This window comes from Scyliorhinus torazame, chromosome 13, assembly GCF_047496885.1.
Source record: "Scyliorhinus torazame isolate Kashiwa2021f chromosome 13, sScyTor2.1, whole genome shotgun sequence".
Taxonomy (NCBI): domain Eukaryota; kingdom Metazoa; phylum Chordata; class Chondrichthyes; order Carcharhiniformes; family Scyliorhinidae; genus Scyliorhinus; species Scyliorhinus torazame.
Window position 1 is genome coordinate 74,122,095 of NC_092719.1, and position 19,001 is coordinate 74,141,095.

Below are 19,001 nucleotides of genomic sequence, written 5' to 3' on the forward strand. Positions count from 1 at the left end.
AGCGCGCCCCCGCCGACATGAGGATTCTCCGTTTCCACAGCTGCCAATGGCGTTTCCCATTGTAGGCCAACCCACACCATCGGGAAACGTGTGGGCGCACTTCCAGCAGGGCGGAGGATCCCACCAACGGAGAATCCCACAAATTATATTTTTAAAAATTTGTTCTTGGGATGCAGGCATCACTGGCTTGTTGCCCATCCCTAATTACCTTTGAACTGAATAGTTTTCTAGGGTCATTTCAGTGGGGGGGGGGGGGGGGGGGGGGGGGGGGCAGGTCAGGTAAGGGCAGCAGATTTCCTTCCCTGAAGAACATTTGTGAATCAGATGGATTTTTACAACAATCGGCAATGGTTTCATGGTCAACATTAGGCTTTTAATTCCAGTTTTTAAAAAAAAATTGCATTCAAATTTCGCCATCTGCCATGGTGCGATTTGAACCTGGAACAGCAGAGCATTATCCTGGGTCGCTGGATTACTAATCCAGTGACAATACCACAGAGCCACCATCTCCTTGCAGTACAGACAAGTCAAAGGAAACACTCGGAAGGCCAGTTGGAAAGTCTGCAGTGAGGGGCAGCCCAGAATCTCGGTGGAAAAGTCAAGGTAGAAGGCCAGATATCAATAATTGTGAGCAATAAAATATCACGTTTTTATCCCACTAAAGAAAGAGTGTGGTGTGGTTAGTCATTCTGCATGCAATATGAATGCATGGAATTATTATTTTGTTCAAACACGTGGTTTATTAAAAATATAGCAGCTTCTCAATTTTACCTTAATTTCCTCTTACCAGAGTGTCAATTCTTCCTGGTCACACGGTTGCGCATGGAAGGTTATGATATGTTTGGGAGAGCTGCCAAGTGTGAAGGACACAAAATTCACCAGTACCGATGCCGATTTGTAACAGCAGCCATGGAGTGGTGATGTGCTGATTCTTTGGTCATGATGGGAGTGTTGAATCGTTTATTTTTTGTAGGCCATTAAATGTGGACATAGTTTGGCAATTTATATAAATTTTGTGGTAATTATTTTGTATCAACTGTGTGACACAGGCAGGTTTCATTTGTGGTGCAAATGGCATATTAAAAAAAAGCATCTGCAAGTTTATTGCAGAGTTGCTATGGATACGTCTCAGGATGGTGATGGACACTGAGGGCACAGAGTTTGAATACTTTCCATCGATTGTCAGTGACTCGTAGGAGACTAGAACCAGTTGTGCTGCAATCTCACGCAACATTTATTTGCGCACAAGTTCAGTGACGCTATTACTGCAAAATGAAACTCTTCCTATTTTTATTGGAAGAATCGGCATTGAGCATTCAAGACAGGTATAAGCTGCGCAACCTAAAAGCAGTCTCAGCAAAGCATAGTGGCAGAGAGGCCATTCAACCCTTCGTGCCCGTGCTGGCTCTCTGCAATAGCAACTCATCAAGTACCATTCCTCCTCCTTTTCCCTACAGCCCTGCAAAACCTTTTGATGTTCAAATTATCTTATGAAAGCCACGATTAAATTCGCCCCCATCATACTCTTCGGGCAATGCATTCCAAATTCACTCATTGTGCTGAAGACACTTTTTTTGTTACCGTTGCTTCTTTTGCGTATCATCTCAAAGTTCTCGATACTTCCACCAATGGGAACAGTTTCTCCCATTCTACTATGCCCAGGCCCCTGGCAATTTTGAAAACCAGTAATAAAGTTATACCTCACAGCATCCCCAATTGCATCAGTTAAGACATTTGTTTTGCTTCCTGTCCCACTCCACAACCTTCCTTTCTCATGGCATTAATTGGTAATCACTTATGGATGGCTGCCAAGTTTAGGATGCTTTCGCGTTGCAGGCCCACAGCCTAGAGAATAGGATTCAGGCTGCGCAGGCTTGCTTTACTTCAGACCATTAAAGAGAGACTTTCATTCCATCAATCTGGGTTGCTCTTGAACCAGTGAACAAGTATCCAACTTAATACACCACCCCTGGCAGCACGGTGGCACAGTGGTTAGCACTGCCGCCTCACAGCACCAAGCATCCGGGTTTGCTTCCAGCCTTAGATTACTGTCGATGGGGAGTTTGTACGCTCTCCCAGTGTGGGTTTCGTCCGGGTGCTCCAGTTTCCTCCCACAGCCAAAAAAAGTGCAGGTTAGGTGGATTGGCCATGCTAAATTGCCCTTTTGTGTTCAAAAGGTTAGGTGGTGTTACGGGTTAGGGCATGAGCATCGGCCTAGGTAGGGTGCTCTTTCAGAGGGTTGCTGTTGATCTGATGAGCCAAATGGCCTTCTTCTGCACTGCAGGGATTTTATATACTTCCTCCACTGATATCCATTCCAATTTGTTATGTTAAGAACAACTATGAAGTGGCAGCATGGTGGCGCAGTGGGTTAGCCCTGCTGCCTCACGGCGCCAAGGTCCCAGGTTCGATCCCAGCTCTGGGTCACTGTCCGTGTGGAGTTTGCACGTTCTCCCAGTGTTTGCGTGGGTTTCGCCCCCACAACCCAAAAGATGTGCAGGGTAGGTGGATTGGCCACGCTAAATTACCCCTTAATTGGAAAAAAATGAATTGGATATTCTAAATTTAAATTTAAAAAGCAAAAAAAAAAGAACTATGAATCAGTATATGAATCAATATACAGCCTTGAAAATTGAATAAAGTTGCAAGCGGAATGATTTAGTTTAGTAAAGTTGGAAATCTCTCGAGGGCACCATGCTGACAGACTGTGTGCCAAGTTCTCAAGTGCTACAGAGAATTCAAAATCACAACAGAAAAGATCGATATACCATAGCTGTTTTCTGACTGCCTGCCCCTTCAGTGTTTCAACATTAAAGTTGTGTGTTTTTGCCGGCATTATGAAAAACACCACAACTGTTACATCACTCTTGTGAACCTAGCAAAGAGAGGGAAACACTGCATTTAAAATTAACATTCTCCACACACACGCACACAAAAAAAATCCTTCTACGGTATGATAGTCACATTATTTGAATCGCTCACTGTCCATTTATCAAATGCTAGTATTTTCAGTGACCATCATCTGCCATGTAGTTCAATAATAATAGACAATACAATGTTACACATTTTTAAAACATGCTCAAATGCAGAGGAAGGTTCAATAATATTGGAGGGAACAATTAACTTTGATGAAGCCCTCACTTGCTGAGGTAACCTTTTAAAAAAAACCTTCATTGGAAAATAAGTAACTTGCAATTAGAAGTGGTTTTCATGATCTCAAGCTGATCACTGCAAAGCATTTTACAGCAGTTTCTCCCCTCAAGTGTAATAAGGTTGTGGGTTCCCCATCAATAGAAGTTGCACACAGGTTGAGATTTTCTGGTCCCACCCACTGCCAGCATCTTCCGGTCCCAAAGGTCAGTGGACTTTTGGCTGGCCTGCTGCGTTGCCTTGTGGTGGGACCCCGCCAAAATGAGGTGGGAAAACCCCCACCATTGTGTTAGATCATAAGACATAGGAACAGAATTGGGCCACACGGCCGATCGAGTCTGCTCCGCCATTCAGTCATGGCTGATATTTTTCTCATCCCCATTCTCCTGACTCCACCCCATAACCCCTGGTTAATCAAGAACCTACCTATCTCTGTCTTAAAGACACTCAGTGATTTGGCCTTCACAGCCTTCGGCGGCAAAGAGTTCCACAGATTCACCAACCTCTGGCTGAAGAAATTTGTCCTCATCTCGGTTTTAAAGGATCGCCCCTTTAGTCTGAGATTGTGTCCTCGGCTTCTAGTTTTTCCTACAAGTAGAAACATCCTCTCCACGTCCACTCTATCCAGGCCTCGCAGTATTGTGCAAGTTTCAATAAGTTCCCCCCCTCATCTTTCTAAACTCCAACGAGTACAGGCCCAGAGACCTCAACCATTCCTCATACGACATGCTCTTCATTCTAGGGATCATTCTTGTGAACGTCCTCTGGACCCTTTTCAAGACCGGCGCATCCTTCCTTAGATACAGGACCTAAAACTGCTCACAATACTCCAAATGGGGTCTGACCAGAGCCTCGGAAGTACATCCCTGCTCTTGTACTCTTAGCCCTCTTGACATGAATGCGAACATTGCATTTGCCTTCCTAACTGTCGACTGAGCCTGCACGTTAACCTCAAGAGAATCTTGAACAAGTACTCCCAAGTCCCAAATCTCCTCAGCTATCGCTTTTAGAACCCTGGAGTGTAGTCCATCCAGTCCAGGTGACATATCCATATTCAGACCTTTCAATTTCCCAGAATATTGTCCTTAGTAATGCCACTGCACTCTCCTCTGCCCCGATTCTCCTGGAGCTCTGGCATCCCACTGGTGTCTGCCACCGTGAAGACTGATGCAAAGTAACTATTCAGTTCATCTGCCATTTCTTTGTTTCTTATTACTTCTCCAGCCACATTTTTCTGTGGTCCAATGTCTATTTCAGCCTCTCTCTGACCTTTTATATATTGAAAAATTCTCTTCCTATCTTCCTTTATATTACTAGCTAGCTTGCACTCATATTTCATCTTCCCCCCCCCTCTTATTGCTTTTTTAGTTGTCCTCTGCTCACTTTTAAAGGCTTCCCAATCTTCTGGCTTCCCAATAATCCTCACCACTTTGAATGCTTTTTCTTTTGTTTTTATGCTATCCTGGACTTCCCTCGTCAGCCATGATTGCCTGGTCCTCCTCTTAGCATGTTTTTTCCTTCTTGGGATGAATTTCTGTTATGCCTCCCGAATAACCCCCAAAACCTCCTGCCATTGCTGTTCCACTGTCTTCCCTGCTAGGCTCCTTTTCCAATCAACTCTGGCCAGCTTCTCCCTCATGTCTTTGTAGTTATTCTTATTTAATTGTAATACCATTACATCTGATTGCAGCTTCTCCCTCTCAAACGTCAGGGTAAATTCTATCATATTGTGGTCACTGCTCCCTAAGGGTTCCTTCACCTTAAGTTCCCTAATCAAGTCTGCCTCATTATACATCACCAAATCCCGAATTGCCTGTTCCCTAGTAGGCTCTGTCACAAGCTGTTCCAAAAAACATCTCTTAGACATTCCACAAATTCCTTTTCTTCAGATCCACGACCAACCTGATTTTCCCAGTCCATCTGCATATTGAAGTCCCCCATGATTATTGTACTATTGCCTTTTTTACATGCCTTTTTTATCTCCAGATTTATTTTCTGCCCCACATCCTGACTACTGCTAGGGGGCTTGTACATAATTCCCATCAGGGTCTTTTTACCTTTGCGATTCCTCAACTCTATCAACAGAGATTCTATGCTTTCTGATCCTATATCGCTCCTTGCTATCGATTTAACTTCATTCCTTACGAACGCAACCCCGCCCCCTTTGCCCATCTGCCTGTCCTTTCGATAGAACACATATCCTTGTATTTTAGATCCCAGCCCTGATCCCCTTGCTGCCACGTATCTGTGATGCCCACAACATCGTACCGGCCAATTTGAATGTGCTCAACAAGCTCATTTGCTTTGTTCCACACACTGCGTGCATTTAGGTACAACACCCTCAGTCCTGCATTGATCACCTCCCTTTTCACACTTGTCACCTTTTCTGCTCTGCCTGAGGGTGATGTTGTTCTCTATTTCCCCTTCGGTTATTTCACCTTCTAAGCTAATGCTCTGCTTCCCACCCCCCTGCCATACTAGTTTAAATCCTCCCGAGTGACTCTAGCAAACCTCCCGGCCAGGATATTGGTGCCCCTCCAGTTTAGATGCAACCAGTTCTTCTTGTACAGGTCACACCTGCCCCGGAACTCTCTTTCACGTCCACAGAAGCACCCATCCGTGCCCCTTACTATAGAGTCCCCTATAACTATCGCTCTTCTGCACTTTGCCCTCCCCTGCTGAGCAACAGAGGCAGTTGTGGTGCCACTGTTCTGGCTGCTGTTGTTTTCCCCTGATAGGTTATCCCCCCCCAACAGCATCCAAAACGGCATACCTGTTGGGAGAGGGGGACAACCACAGGGGATTCCTGCACTGACTGCCTGCCCTTTTTAGCGGTTACCCATCTGTCTGCCTGCACCTTGGGTGTGACCATGTCTCTATACCTCCTATCTATGACGCTTTCCGCCACCTGCATGCTCCTAAGTGCTTCCAACTGCTGCTCTAACCAAATCACTCGGTTTGGGAGCAACTGCCATTGGTTAGACTTCCTGTAGACGTACTCAACTGGAACGCTGGAAGCATCACGGATCTGCCACATCTCAGTTAGAGCACTACACCCCGCTGAGTGACATTTATGCACAAGTTAATTAATTCAATATAAATATTAAATTGTATTAGATTAAGTTACAATTAACTATATGGCCCTGGCGCTAGATTTTTATTGTAAAATTAAATGCTAAATACTAATCTCTGCCCTCAGGTTTAGTTACTCCTCCACCTAGTTAAACATTCCCCATTGACTTATTACCCCATGGTAAAGGTTCTAAAACCATGATAAATTCAAACATACCTTCACTTTTAGATTCTATAAAGTAGGTTCATCATATAGCAAATCTTGAAAAATTAATGAATAGAACATAGTAAATTTAAAAAATAAAGTACCAAACCTTTTTTTTTCCCAATTAAGAGGCAATTTAGCGTGGCCAATCCACCTACTCTGCACATCTTTGGGTTGTGGGGGTGAGACCGACGCAGACACAGGGAGAATGTGCAAACTCCACACAGACAGTGACCTGGGGCTGGGACTGAACCCGGGTTCTCGACAGCGTAAGGCAGCAGTGCTAACCACTGTGCCGCCCACAAACAAAAAGGTTAAACCAAATTGGAGATTCATGGCAACCAGAATGATGTTCAAATTGAAAATGGATCTTATATAATGCCAGAATATAACCCCCAGTCTAATCTGATACTATTGTCACTGAAGATGGTAGGGCATGTTGAGAGAACAGACACCATGCTGTCCTTATGCCGCACACATTTTGACCCCCTCGACCAAAATTCAAGATCAAAAATCTATCTAACTCTGCCCTAAAGATACTCAATAGCCCAGCCTCCATTTCCCTCTGGGGAAGACTAATGAGCTTCTGAAACAATTCTCTTCATCTCTTTCTTAAATAGGAGACATCTTGGGCGCAATTCTCCGATTGCGGGACAGAGTGTCCGCGCCGTCATGACCGCGTCGCGTTTCACAACGGCGCGAAACGGGCGCGGGCAGTAGCGATTCTATCCCCCACAGGGGGCCAGCAGGGCGCTGGAGCGGTTCATGCCGCTCAAAGCCTTACTTCCTGGCGCGCACTGGGGGTGGCGCCAACCCACGCATGGGCAGTGGCCTTACTGAACGGTCCGGCCCCGACACAACATGGCGCGGGGGTTCTGGGGCTGGCCGTGCAACAAAGTAGGCCCGGGGAGGGGAGGGGGGAGAAAAGAGGCCGGCCCGCCGATTGGGGGGTCCCGATCGCGGGCCAGACCCCATCGGAGGACCCCCCCAGGGACGGAGCACCCCCCCCCACAGGCCGCTCCCCAACTCTCCGCGTAGAGTTCCCGCCAGCAGCGACCAGGTGTGGACGGCGCTGGCAGGACTCTGCTTTTTTCGCGCGGCTGCTCGACTCATCCGGGCCAGAGAATCGTCGGCCCTGCCTCATACAGCGGCCCGCGACCGGTGCCGCGCCAAACGCGCCGGCGCAAATGGCGCCGATTCTCTAAACCTCTGAGAATCGGGGCGGCATGGCGCGGTTGCGGCGATTCTCCGGCCCGGCGCGGGGCTGGGAGAATCGCGCCCCACATTTTAAAAATTGTTACCCTCTGAATTCTAGTCTCTCCCACAATTGGAAATAATCCACTCGGTCAAGTCCCCTCATTCGTTTCAATAAAATCACCTCGCACTCTTCTAAACTCGAATGGATACAGGCCCAACCTGTCCAACATTTCCCCACAAGATAACCCCATCATCCCATGTGTCAGCGCCCATGTGTCAGCGAAGTTAATCTGTTCTGAACTGCTTCCAATGTAGTTATTTCCTTCCTTAAATTAGGAGATCAAAACTGTAGAATACTCTAGATGTTATCCCACCAGTGTCCTGCATAGCTGTAGCAGAATATCCCTACTTTTATGTTCCATTTCCTTTGTAATAAATGTCAGCATTCCATTTGCCTTCCTAATCACTTGCTGTACCTGCTTACTATTTTGTGATTCATGTACCAGGATACCTAGATCCCTCTCTACTGCAAAATCTCTATTTAAATAATCTATTGCTGTTCCATTCTTCCTGCCAAAGTGGAAATTACATTTTATCACATTATACTTCATCTACCACATTTTTTCCCACTTAACCAATTTGTATCCTTTGCAATCCCCTCATGTCCTCTCCTATCTATCTTTATGTCAGCAGCAAATTTAGTATATTGAGCAATCATACATCTGGTCCCTTCGTCCAAATTATTGATAAAGATAATAAATATTTGAGGCCCCAGCACAAATCCCTGTGGCTCTTAACTCATTACATCTCATCAACTTAAAAAGGACCTATTTATCCCTACCCTTTTCCTCTAAACTAACCAATCCTCTATCCATGCTAATACATTACCCCCTAACAAGGAGCTCTGTGCTGTAACCTTTGATATGGCACTTTGACAAATGCTTCCTGGAATTTCAAGTACACCACATCTACAGATCCGCTTTCATCTGCATTGATTGGAACCTCTTCAAAAGAACTCTGATAAATTAGTCAGTCACTATTTCCAATTAGTCAAGCAAACTTTTCTCTTCAAGAAAATGAAAATTAGAACTGGAATGCTTTGCTACGAAATAGCTTCTGAGGAATAGATTGGCAAAATTTTAAAAATAATTTGCTGTCGACTTGAAAAGCAAGGAATTAAGAGGATAAAGGGAAACGGCAGAGAAAAGGGATTAGAACAGAAAGCTCTAGTTAAAAATAGGCAGCATACGTATGGTGATATCCTATCGGTTGGTCACCACTGGTTGAATTAATCTGCAGATTAAATGCAAGTCAATAAAATCACAAACTGTTTTTGACAGCCAATACTATAAACGATAGTATCCAACACAAAATTTACATACTTTTCTGAAATCCTCAACCATCTGATGAAACCATCAGCTGTGCACGGAACAAAATTTATTTGTGACAGCTCATTACAAACTATGGCAAGTATTAGGTATTCTCAAGAAGACATAGAGCGGGGTTTCCTGGTTGCTTGAAAGTCAACCCCTTGTGGCGGCTTCCCAGGCGACAGGAGGGGCAAGCCAGACAAAAGCCCAAAGACTTTGGTGGTACCAGAAAATTCTGCAGTGGCCAATGGCTTGCCACATCCTCCGCGGGAGAGCCCGCTGCAAAGGGGCCAGAAAAATCCCGGCCTTAATCTGGGAACGTTAGGATTTTAGTGCAAAATAAACCTGACAGACCTTTGTAGCTTGTTGCATTCTTACCCGGAGGAGGAAGTTTAACCTTGACAAAGCTTCTATGAATAAGTCAGCTCCTTTATTTGTAAATTCATATCTGCCAGCAGTGAAGAAGAAGAGAGTCTTTTCCAAATTGAAATCCAGGTGGCTAGAATCAAACAGATTTATTTAAAAAGGTTCAATTAGCCCTGGCAAAAGTATTTCAACTACTCTCCACTTTACAAAATGCAGTTGAAAGATGTTTAGATATCCTCCATTTATAAGTGTTCACAGAGATGTTTGGGGACTATATCAGGGATATAACAAGGGGACTATGGTCACAGCGAGCATAGGCTGCAAATTTTGACTTTGCATATCTTTCCGTTAGGCAATGTTTTTACAAGGACTTGGATTGTTTTGGGTGCAGAAATTCTATAAATGAATGCATTGTTTCATAAAGTCTAACAAAGCACTAAAAGTAATTTGCAGTAAATGGAATTTTTTGCATCACAATAGCCTAATAAAGAATTTCTTTTCAGAATTGATTGCACACTGTAAACATAGACAATCCTACCTCTGAAGCAAGCAAAAAAAAAAAAAAAAAAAAAAAATCTCACTCGCAGTACAGCAAGAGGGATGAAGCTGTGCAGAAATGGTTACTTTAAATGGAAGGAACCACAAAGAACTTATGGACCAAGCCACTGACAATAAGAAAGCGGGAGAAGCATTACTTTGGTTTTATTTATTAATTCATTCATGAATTGCGGGCATCACTGGCTATTGTCCATCCCTAATTTCCTTTGAGAAGGTGGTGGTGAGCTGCCTTCTTGAAACACTGCAGTCCCGGAGGTGTAGGTACACGCACAGTGCTGTTAGAGAGGGGTTCCAGGATTTTGACCCAGTGACAGTGCAGGAACAACACTACTGTTCCAAGCTAGGAAGGTGGTCAGAAACGAAGCATGGTTTAAAAGATTCCAGTTTTGTACATGGAATGTTGAATCAGCGAGTCCATCATGTTAGGAGTGGAGTTTATGACCGATTAGGACACAGCTCGTCATTACGGCTAATAAAGCTTTCAACGGTTGAGAAAAATGGCCTTGGACCAGTGATCTAAAGACACCTTCTACTGGTTACGTAAATTCCAGCATTGTGGCACAATACATTAAACAAAGAAAGATGAAAAAGCAGCAGATGATACCCGTAGAAATGGCCCCGAATAAATTCCTGGATCCGAGACTTGTACAAGGCATGCAGGTTCTGAAATTCATGCATAGCAGAGAACTTCTTGATATTTAAGCCATTGGGTGTGACTACATCTAGAACAAAAAAGAATAATGAAAATTAAGAATTGTAGTGATGCCTTTTGAGTTTCAGTTTTTAAAGCAACAAACAATTAAAATTAAAACAGGAGATTTTTATTAATCCTTTTCTCTTTATATACCTATAGAAACTTTGTCAGTTTTTACATTCTCTGCTAGTTAACTTTCACATTGCATCCCTTGGTCTGCCTTTGCTGAATTTTAAACTGTTCCCAATCCTCAAGACTATTGCTTTTTCTTGTTAATTTGTATGCCTCTTATTTGAATCTAACACTGTGGTTTGGCCACAGTTCCCGTTCTATTCTTGTGCCAAATAGAAATAAACAACTTTTGAAGTTCACCTATTCGTTCCTTGAATACCTGCCTTTGCCTGTCCACTATCCATCCTTTCAGTAATGTTTCCTAGTCCGACATAGTCAGTTCATGCCTCATACCATCATAGTTACCTTTATTGAGCTTCAGGAACTTGGTCTCAGAATCAACTACCTCACTATTCCCCTTGATAAAGAATTCTACCATAGTATGGCCACTCAACCTCAAGGGTCCTCTCACAACTAGATTGCCAACTAATCCTTTCTCATTGCCCATTACCCAGTCCATGATGGCCTGCTACCTTGTTGGTTCCTCAACATACTAGTTCAGAAAACCATCCCGTATACATTCCAGAAATTCCTCCTCTATTGTACTGTAACTAATTTGAGTCACTCAATCTATATGCAGGTTAACTCACTTTATCACATGCATCTCAGATTTCCTGTCTAATGCTATTCCCAACATGACCACTGGTGGTCTGTATACAACCCCTACGAATGTTTCATTTGAGTGTGCTGGTGGCTACCAAGAGACAAGGCGATCATTAAATCATCGGAGAGGGCGCAAAGAAGAATATTGAGAAATGATCCCCAATATATAGACTTCTTAACCTTGAATGGGAAGGTATTCAAAGTGATTTTACAAAAACACCAGAGACGGCCAACTGAATGGAAAAGGGAAATACAGACCTACTTTAAATTAATTCTGACAGGAGAACAAGGAGCGCACAGATTCTGACTAATAAAATCTTATGGATTTTGGACAAGTCTCAGGCAGTCATTCACACAGAATGCTCAATACAATACATGCAACGATTGCCCAGATAACGGTACAGCCCAAAATTTCCAAAATGATTGAGAACCAGTTGGATGTAATGAGAGGAGATTAGTGCATCCATTGAGTGTGACCTGAAGATGGGACAAATGGCCTTTGTCATGTGATTATCCAATCGCTCAGCCCCAAATATAAACCTAAGCACTCCACAATCACTGCAACAATGCCAGATATAAACAACAGTTAGCAAGGTAGCACTCTGGAAAATGTTGTCATCATACGATTTCTAAGTAACAGTCCCCTATGCGAACTGAAGTGTGATATATATGCAATACAATACACAGTGCCTTCCTGCAACAGTTCTAATCTACTTTCTGGATACACAAATAGCATGTAACAAATGAACTTCTAACTCAGAAAACGCTCAGTGAGAATGCTGCAGTGAAAAGCAAATAATCTCCACAAGCTGAATGGAACACCTATTAAACAAGGTAGTATTGGTGGTGTCACAGTGGTTAGCACTGCTGTCTCACAGCACCAAGGACCTGGGTTTAATTCTGACCAAAAATGTGCAGGTTAGTTGGGGTTATGGGGGTAGGGCAGGGGAGTGGGCCTAGGTAGAGTGGTCTTTCACACTGTTGGTGCAGACTTGATGGGCCGAATGGCCTCCTCCTGCATTGTAAGAATTCTATGAAAATGGTAGGATAACCAATTGTAAAGGTGCCTGCATGCAGATTCCACAGTAAAGTGTACAGGATTATGAAATTTGATTGCAATAGACTATGAATAATTTGGTTTATTACTTATTTTTCTCTAGGAGTACGAAAGAGCTAAAAAGCCATTAATTTAGTTCTAATTTAAGTTACAAATCACATTGTTAACTGGTACTCTTTCACTACAGAAATGCTGCAGTACTCACTGGTCATGAGTAATTTAAAATGGCATGATGATGAAGTATACACTTGCCCAGTGAAGATGTTAAGAGTAGATATATTTCAGTGACAGTGTTAAAATATACTTAATGTTTGTACCTGCTAAAGGGTCAGTTCTCCTAGTCCAGAAGAACTCCCCCACTCAATTAAGATTTGTTAGGGTTGTTCCTCAACTCAAGTACACTTGTTGATTACGTTTGGCAAATGATGGCCAAACAAACTTTTATTTCAGAATGGCAGATCGAGCAGCAGTGATCTTCAAAACAGTATTGGTCTGTTGAGCTGCAGAGCTAACAGGGGAGCTTGCTTAGACCAGTGTAAACCTTGCCTGGTTTTCTCTTTATCATGTTTTCTGCTTCAACAGCAGTGATGGCAGAGACAGTCGCAAACACATGTGCGCAGTGGGCGCTGGCTCGCTCCATGCAATAGCGATGATAAATCTGTCTTTCCCCCGCTTCCTTGTCAACATTGAACTGGGGGGAAAAAATGGGAAAGAATGAGTTTTCCTCCAGTAGTTCAATAATACGTTACAACTCAAGCCCTTCCACTGAGGAGATACACATTTGAAATTCAAGACCAAAGAGCAATTCTTGATAGATAACCTGCATTTACAATTCTGAAGCCATTATGCCTTACAATGAGGCTTGACAAGCTAACATTTACTTGAAGATCAGATGTCTTAACGAGGGTTTTCCGGACTGTAAAAAAGGTCAACAGGGCCCAAAAGGCCAGCAATAAAGCACATTTGTTGTGCGTTGCAGTTTAATCATTAAACTACATTGATAGGCAGATCCCCAAAGGCAGAAGCACTTCATTAATGTCAAGTTCAAAGCATCGCGCAACAAAATCCTTCATTCCAGTGAGCTGCTGAGGGGAAAGGTACATTTTAAAGTGCCCAATGGTCTCCTGAACATTTTACTTTTGGAGAGGGACATTTCTCTGCCCTTACATTTTTAAAAAATAGCTTGCATTTAAACAGCTTGCTTTTCAGAAGACAGAAATGGAGCAACATAGATCGAGCAGGTCTACAAAATGTTTTTAATAGCAAAACCTGTCATTAGAAGAATCCAACCAAGCTACTTGCAACTGTTGAAGACCAATTTTGTCAACTTCACGCCACTTTGTAATAACCTTTTGAATAAATTCACGTTACAAATCACATTGTTAACTGGTACTCTTTCACTATAGAAAGGCTGCAGTACCCACTGGTCAATGGTAATTTAAAATTTAGTAACACAACACATGCATCCAGACTGGAGACCATGTGAACATGTTTCGGATTTGTAACGAGGACAGGATTTTGTGGTCCTGCCCGCAACGGTAATCACCGCCGATTGGACCGATAATTTGTCGGACCCGCAAAAGTTTCCTCGACTTCGGGCTGGATTTCCGGACTTGTGGGGCTGGAAAATCCTGCCCAGATTGTTACACATTATACAAATTCCTCTCCCACCCCAACATTCACAGTCTGTTGGTGGTGAGGAGGGTGGTGACTAAACGTACATGGTATAAATATTTTTATCTGCCATTTACTGAGTTATAAAACTCATGCTGGTCAGAGTCCATTCATTCTTCACCTTAATCGGTACTCTAGCTCTTCTCAACTCGAGTGTCCTGCACTATGGGTTTTGCTCTCTCAATTAAAACATGACATTATTTATTATTATAAAAGTGATGGAAGATTTTTTTCCATTTGAGGTTGATTGGAGTCTGGAACAAACCTCCCGAGAGGCAGGTTCGATCAAGGTATTTAAAAGAGAATTTGATTGTTATCTGAAAGGAAAGAAATGTACATGGTTCCAGGGAACGAATGAGCCAGTGAAAACCTGATGGGCCGAACTACCTCATTCTGCACTGTAACGATTCGGAGGAAGGAATGATGGGTGGGTGGGGGAAAGGCAGAGAAAAAAGTAACACTCTCTGCATGTGTAGGAAGTATCTACTTTCTGGGGAATAGGGACAGGAAAGGGCATTCAATCATTTGAGCCATCTCCACAATTCAATAAAATCATGGCTGATCTGTACCTCAACTCCATTTACATGCCTTTGATCCACATCTTTTGATGCCATTATCCAAGAAAAATGTATTCATTACAGTCCTAATAATTTCATTAAATCACCCCCATCTCCCTCAGCATCTCTGGTTCAAGGGAGGTTGAAAAAAAAGCAAGATTTTGACTATCATCAACATGTGTACAAGTGGGTCCTGATTTTGCTCCCGAGTGGCTTTGCTCTAAATTAAAGTTACGCCCAATTTATTTTGATTCACTACCAGAGAAAATTAATTTCTCTACAACTATCCTATCATATCCTTTTAATATTTGAAGGAACTCAGTTAGGTCACCCCATAATCCTCTGATACACAGAGGTGCTGATCAAATACCAGACACAACCAAACACACGCACTGTGGAACAGTTCAATTTGGTGTTTTGAAAACCATTTAACTGCCGTGTTGCACATTCTACACATTTTTGCAGAGCTGTGTTTCGTTCAATGAGACACATCTTTATTTAAAATCCAGTTTATCACTTGCTCTAAAACAACGCCAGTTCTATTGAAGACAATTAGTCAATCTGCCATGGTGTTGCACATGGGGAGAGGCGATATGTAGTTGCAAGCTAAATGAATCTTGGCTGGGTGGAGTTCTGGCAACTCTTTTTTTGTTGCAAAGTAGCTCATGTCAACATGCTTGCACACCTAATTTGCCAACATACCACAAGGCCAGTGAAAAGATCCTTGGCTTTGCAATAACTCCACCCATTCCCCACAGCAGCAGCACTTTCTCACCTTCTCAGAATTCTTACAGGGTGAAGAGTGGGCTACTGCTGAATGACTTTTGTTTATAAAAGAGTTTGCCACTCTTTTTTAAGCCTTGGATGTTGGTTCTCTGCAAAGCACCCACATATGCGCACACCATCACACATAACATCTGAGATGACACGAGAGGTGAACACATTTCCATCTTAGGTTCAGCCAAAGATCAAAAAACACTAACTACGCAGAATGTACAACTATATATGTAAGGAGTTAGGTTTTATATTTGTTGCATTAATGCTTTAAATTTTTTTTATTTTACCCAATTAATTTTCCAATGAAGGGGCAATTTAGCGTGGCCAATCCACCTACCCTGCACATCTCTGGGTTGTGGGGCGAAACCTACGCAAACACGGAGAGAATGCGCAAACTCCACACGGACAGTGACCCAGGGCTGGGATCAAACCTGGGACCTCGGTGCCGTGAGGTAGCAATGCTAACCACTGTGCCACCTTATTGTTGCATTGAATGTTAATACAAAAACAGGCTTAAGATGCATACAGCTGATATGTCTGTCAAAACTGCGATTAAGGGGTCATAAAAGTGAGGTGTTGCTTGATCTTGCAGGGAGATTGTTCTGCTGAGAGAAGCATTTACTTGCTTACAGATAGATTGCCAATAGGATATTATTTTGGTGGTCCTTGGGGTGTAGATAATTTATGAAAGATATTGGGCGGGATTCTCCCGCAAATCGGCGGGATGGCCCGACGCCGGAGTAAAAAGCGACGTGAACCACTCAGGCGTCGGGCCGACCGAAAGTTGCGGAATCCTCCGCACTTCCGGGAGCTAGACCAGCGGCAGAGGCAACCGGTGCCGAACGGCCGGCGTGGTCCCACACATGCCGGCGTGTTCTGGCGCATGCGCAGGGGGGGTGGGGGAGTCTCTTCTCGGAGCCCTACAGAGGCCGTCAGGGAAGAAAGGAGTGCCCCCACGGCACAGGCCCGCCCGCAGATCGGTGGGCCCCGCCATGGCTGGTGCAGGATCCCCCCGCCGGATCCCCCCACGCCTTCCCGAAGACCGCATCAGCCGGCCTACCAGCCAGGTCGCGCCGTGTGGGACCATGTCCATTTCACGCCGGCGGGACTAGCCGAAAACGGACGGCCGCTCGGCCCATCGGGGCCCGGAGAATAGCCGGGGGGTGGGGGCCGCTCCAACGGTCCCTGCCCGAAAACTGGCACCGGAGAATACAGCAGCCAGCGTCGGAGTGGGATTCACGCCACCCCCCGGGGATTCTCCGACCCACCGTGGGGGGTCGGAGAATCCCGCCCATTATATTTGGTCCTGGCTAGCCAGGTCATGGGTCATCTTGTGAGAGGAGACAGATGATGTAGTCAGGAGAGGAGTCAGGTCGGACTGTCGTTTCAGTTTGTCATAGGATTTTAGACTGACAAGGAGTGTCTTTCAGGTTGCTCCGAAGGGGTTCTCTCCATGGATTCGGCACAGAGAAAACTAAACCTGATTGTTTCGCATTTGAACTATATTGGTTTGCTCAACTGAATATATAGTGGCAGGTGTGGGGAGTAAGTTAAAGTTCTGCCTTTTACTTAAAAAGTGTTGGACATGTTGTTAATGTGGTCAACTCTGTTTAAATTAAAGTTTTTTTTTACACAAAAGATATCTCTTGATCAGTATTATCACACCTGTGGTGCAGTCACCTTTCCTCTCAGTTTTACAAACTGCAAATAGTTGGGTCCTCATCCAGGATCCCAACACAGAAAAATGCTATTCAGCCAAACAAGTCTACACTGGTTTATGATTCACTCAAGTCTCCTCCCATGCTCCCTCTTTCCAACTATCTGCATAAACCTTTGTTCCCTTATCCCTGTGACTATACACCTCAATTATTTCCCATAGTATTGAGCATCACATTCTCTGGGCAAAGAAGTTCCCCCAAATCCCCCATTTGATTTCTTGGTAACTGTTTGACGGCCTCTATTATTGCTCTTCCCAAAATATGTGTCTACTTTATCAAAACCTTTCAGAATTTTAACAGCTGCTATTAGTTCACCCTACAGCCTTCTTTCTCTTCAAGGCAAAAGAGGCCCAGCATGTTCATCTTTTCCTGATGGTTACAACCTTGGGAGTACTATACATGCAAATCCTTATTGCATCCCCTCCAGTGTCTCTATATCCTGCTTTGTAATAGAGTGACCAGAACCATGCAAAATACACAAGTTTAGCATAACACTGCTATCTTTCAATTCTCTTGCTCCAAAAATAAATGATGGCCTTATGGATCTTTGCCATAAATTTGTGATTTATGCATTGGCAATCCCAGGATCCTTGGCACCTTTACCGCACTTAAGATTCTAATTTAAGTAATACATAGTCTAATTTTAATTAAAATTAACCAAATAATTATTGATGGTGATATTAATTTGCCAATTATATACCCATTCACTTGTGTCACCTTGTAATTTGTAGCAGCCCTCCTCAGTACGGATTGTCTCTCCTAACTTGACGTTAGCCACAAATTCAGATATTGGTGTTTTTGACTCCAAAGTCTAAATAGTTAATACATATTAATTGTGAACAACAGCGGTCCCAACATTGGTACTTTTGGAACCCTATTTCCTACCACTCTGAATACATATCCTTTACCCTTACTTTCATCCAGTCAGCTATCCATTTTGCTATGTTCCTTGGCTCCACCATGTTCTGGCATTTTTGGAATAGCTCGATCTATTCATTAGTCCATTCTGTATTATTGGCCATCCCTCACTAGTGAGGAAAATGTGTCTTCCAGGTGTCCAAAGATGGCTATGAGGCAGATTCATGATATGTAGATTTTAATGGCATGTACAAATTTTATTGTCATGCGGGATATCTGGCCATGTTGGATTGGATTGTTTATTGTCACGTGTACCGAGTACTGAGCGAGCAGCTCAAACAGATCATTTAGTACATGAAAAGAAAATACAAAATAGAGCAACACAAGGTCCACAATGTAAATACATAGACACCGGCATCAGGTGAAGCATACAGGAGTGTAGTATTAATCAGGTCTGTCCATCAGAGGCTCATTTAGGAGTCTGGTAACAGCAGGGAAGATGCTGTTTTTGAATCTGTTAGTGTGTGTTCTCAGACTTTTGTATCTCCTGCCCGATGGAAGAAGTTGGAAGTGTGAGTAAGCCAGGTGGGAGGGGTCTTTGATTATGCTGCCTGCTTTCCCCAGGCAGCGAGAGGTGTAGATGGAGTCAATGGATGGGAGGCAGGTTTGTGTGATGGACTGGGCTGTGTTCACGACTCTGTGGTTTCTTACGGTCCTGGCCCGAGCAGTTACCATACCAGGCTGTGATGCAGCCAGATAGGATGCTTTCTGTGGCGCATCTGTAAAAGTTGGCAAGAGTCAGTATGGACATGCTGAATATCCTTAGTTTCCTGAGCAGGTATAGGCGCTGTTGTGCTTTCTTGGTGGTAGCGTTGACGGGGGTGGACCAGGACAGAGTTTTGGAGATGTGCACCCCTAGGAATTTGAAACTGTTAACCATCTCCACCTCGGCCCCGTTGATGCAGACAGGGGTG

The 19,001-nt window shown here is 43.8% G+C and overlaps 1 protein-coding gene across 1 annotated transcript in view; it reads right to left on the bottom strand.

The window, feature by feature from the left end:
• Positions 1–19,001, bottom strand: part of gys2 (glycogen synthase 2) — a 57,990-nt gene that overhangs the window by 16,056 nt on the left and 22,933 nt on the right. Inside the window, exons 5-8 of the mRNA XM_072471775.1 lie at positions 12,990–13,134; positions 10,523–10,640; positions 9,373–9,493; positions 2,769–2,875 (exon numbers count right to left, since the gene is read on the bottom strand). Of these exons, the coding sequence (XP_072327876.1) occupies positions 2,769–2,875; positions 9,373–9,493; positions 10,523–10,640; positions 12,990–13,134 (491 nt within the window). The remainder of the gene's footprint in view (positions 1–2,768; positions 2,876–9,372; positions 9,494–10,522; positions 10,641–12,989; positions 13,135–19,001) is intronic.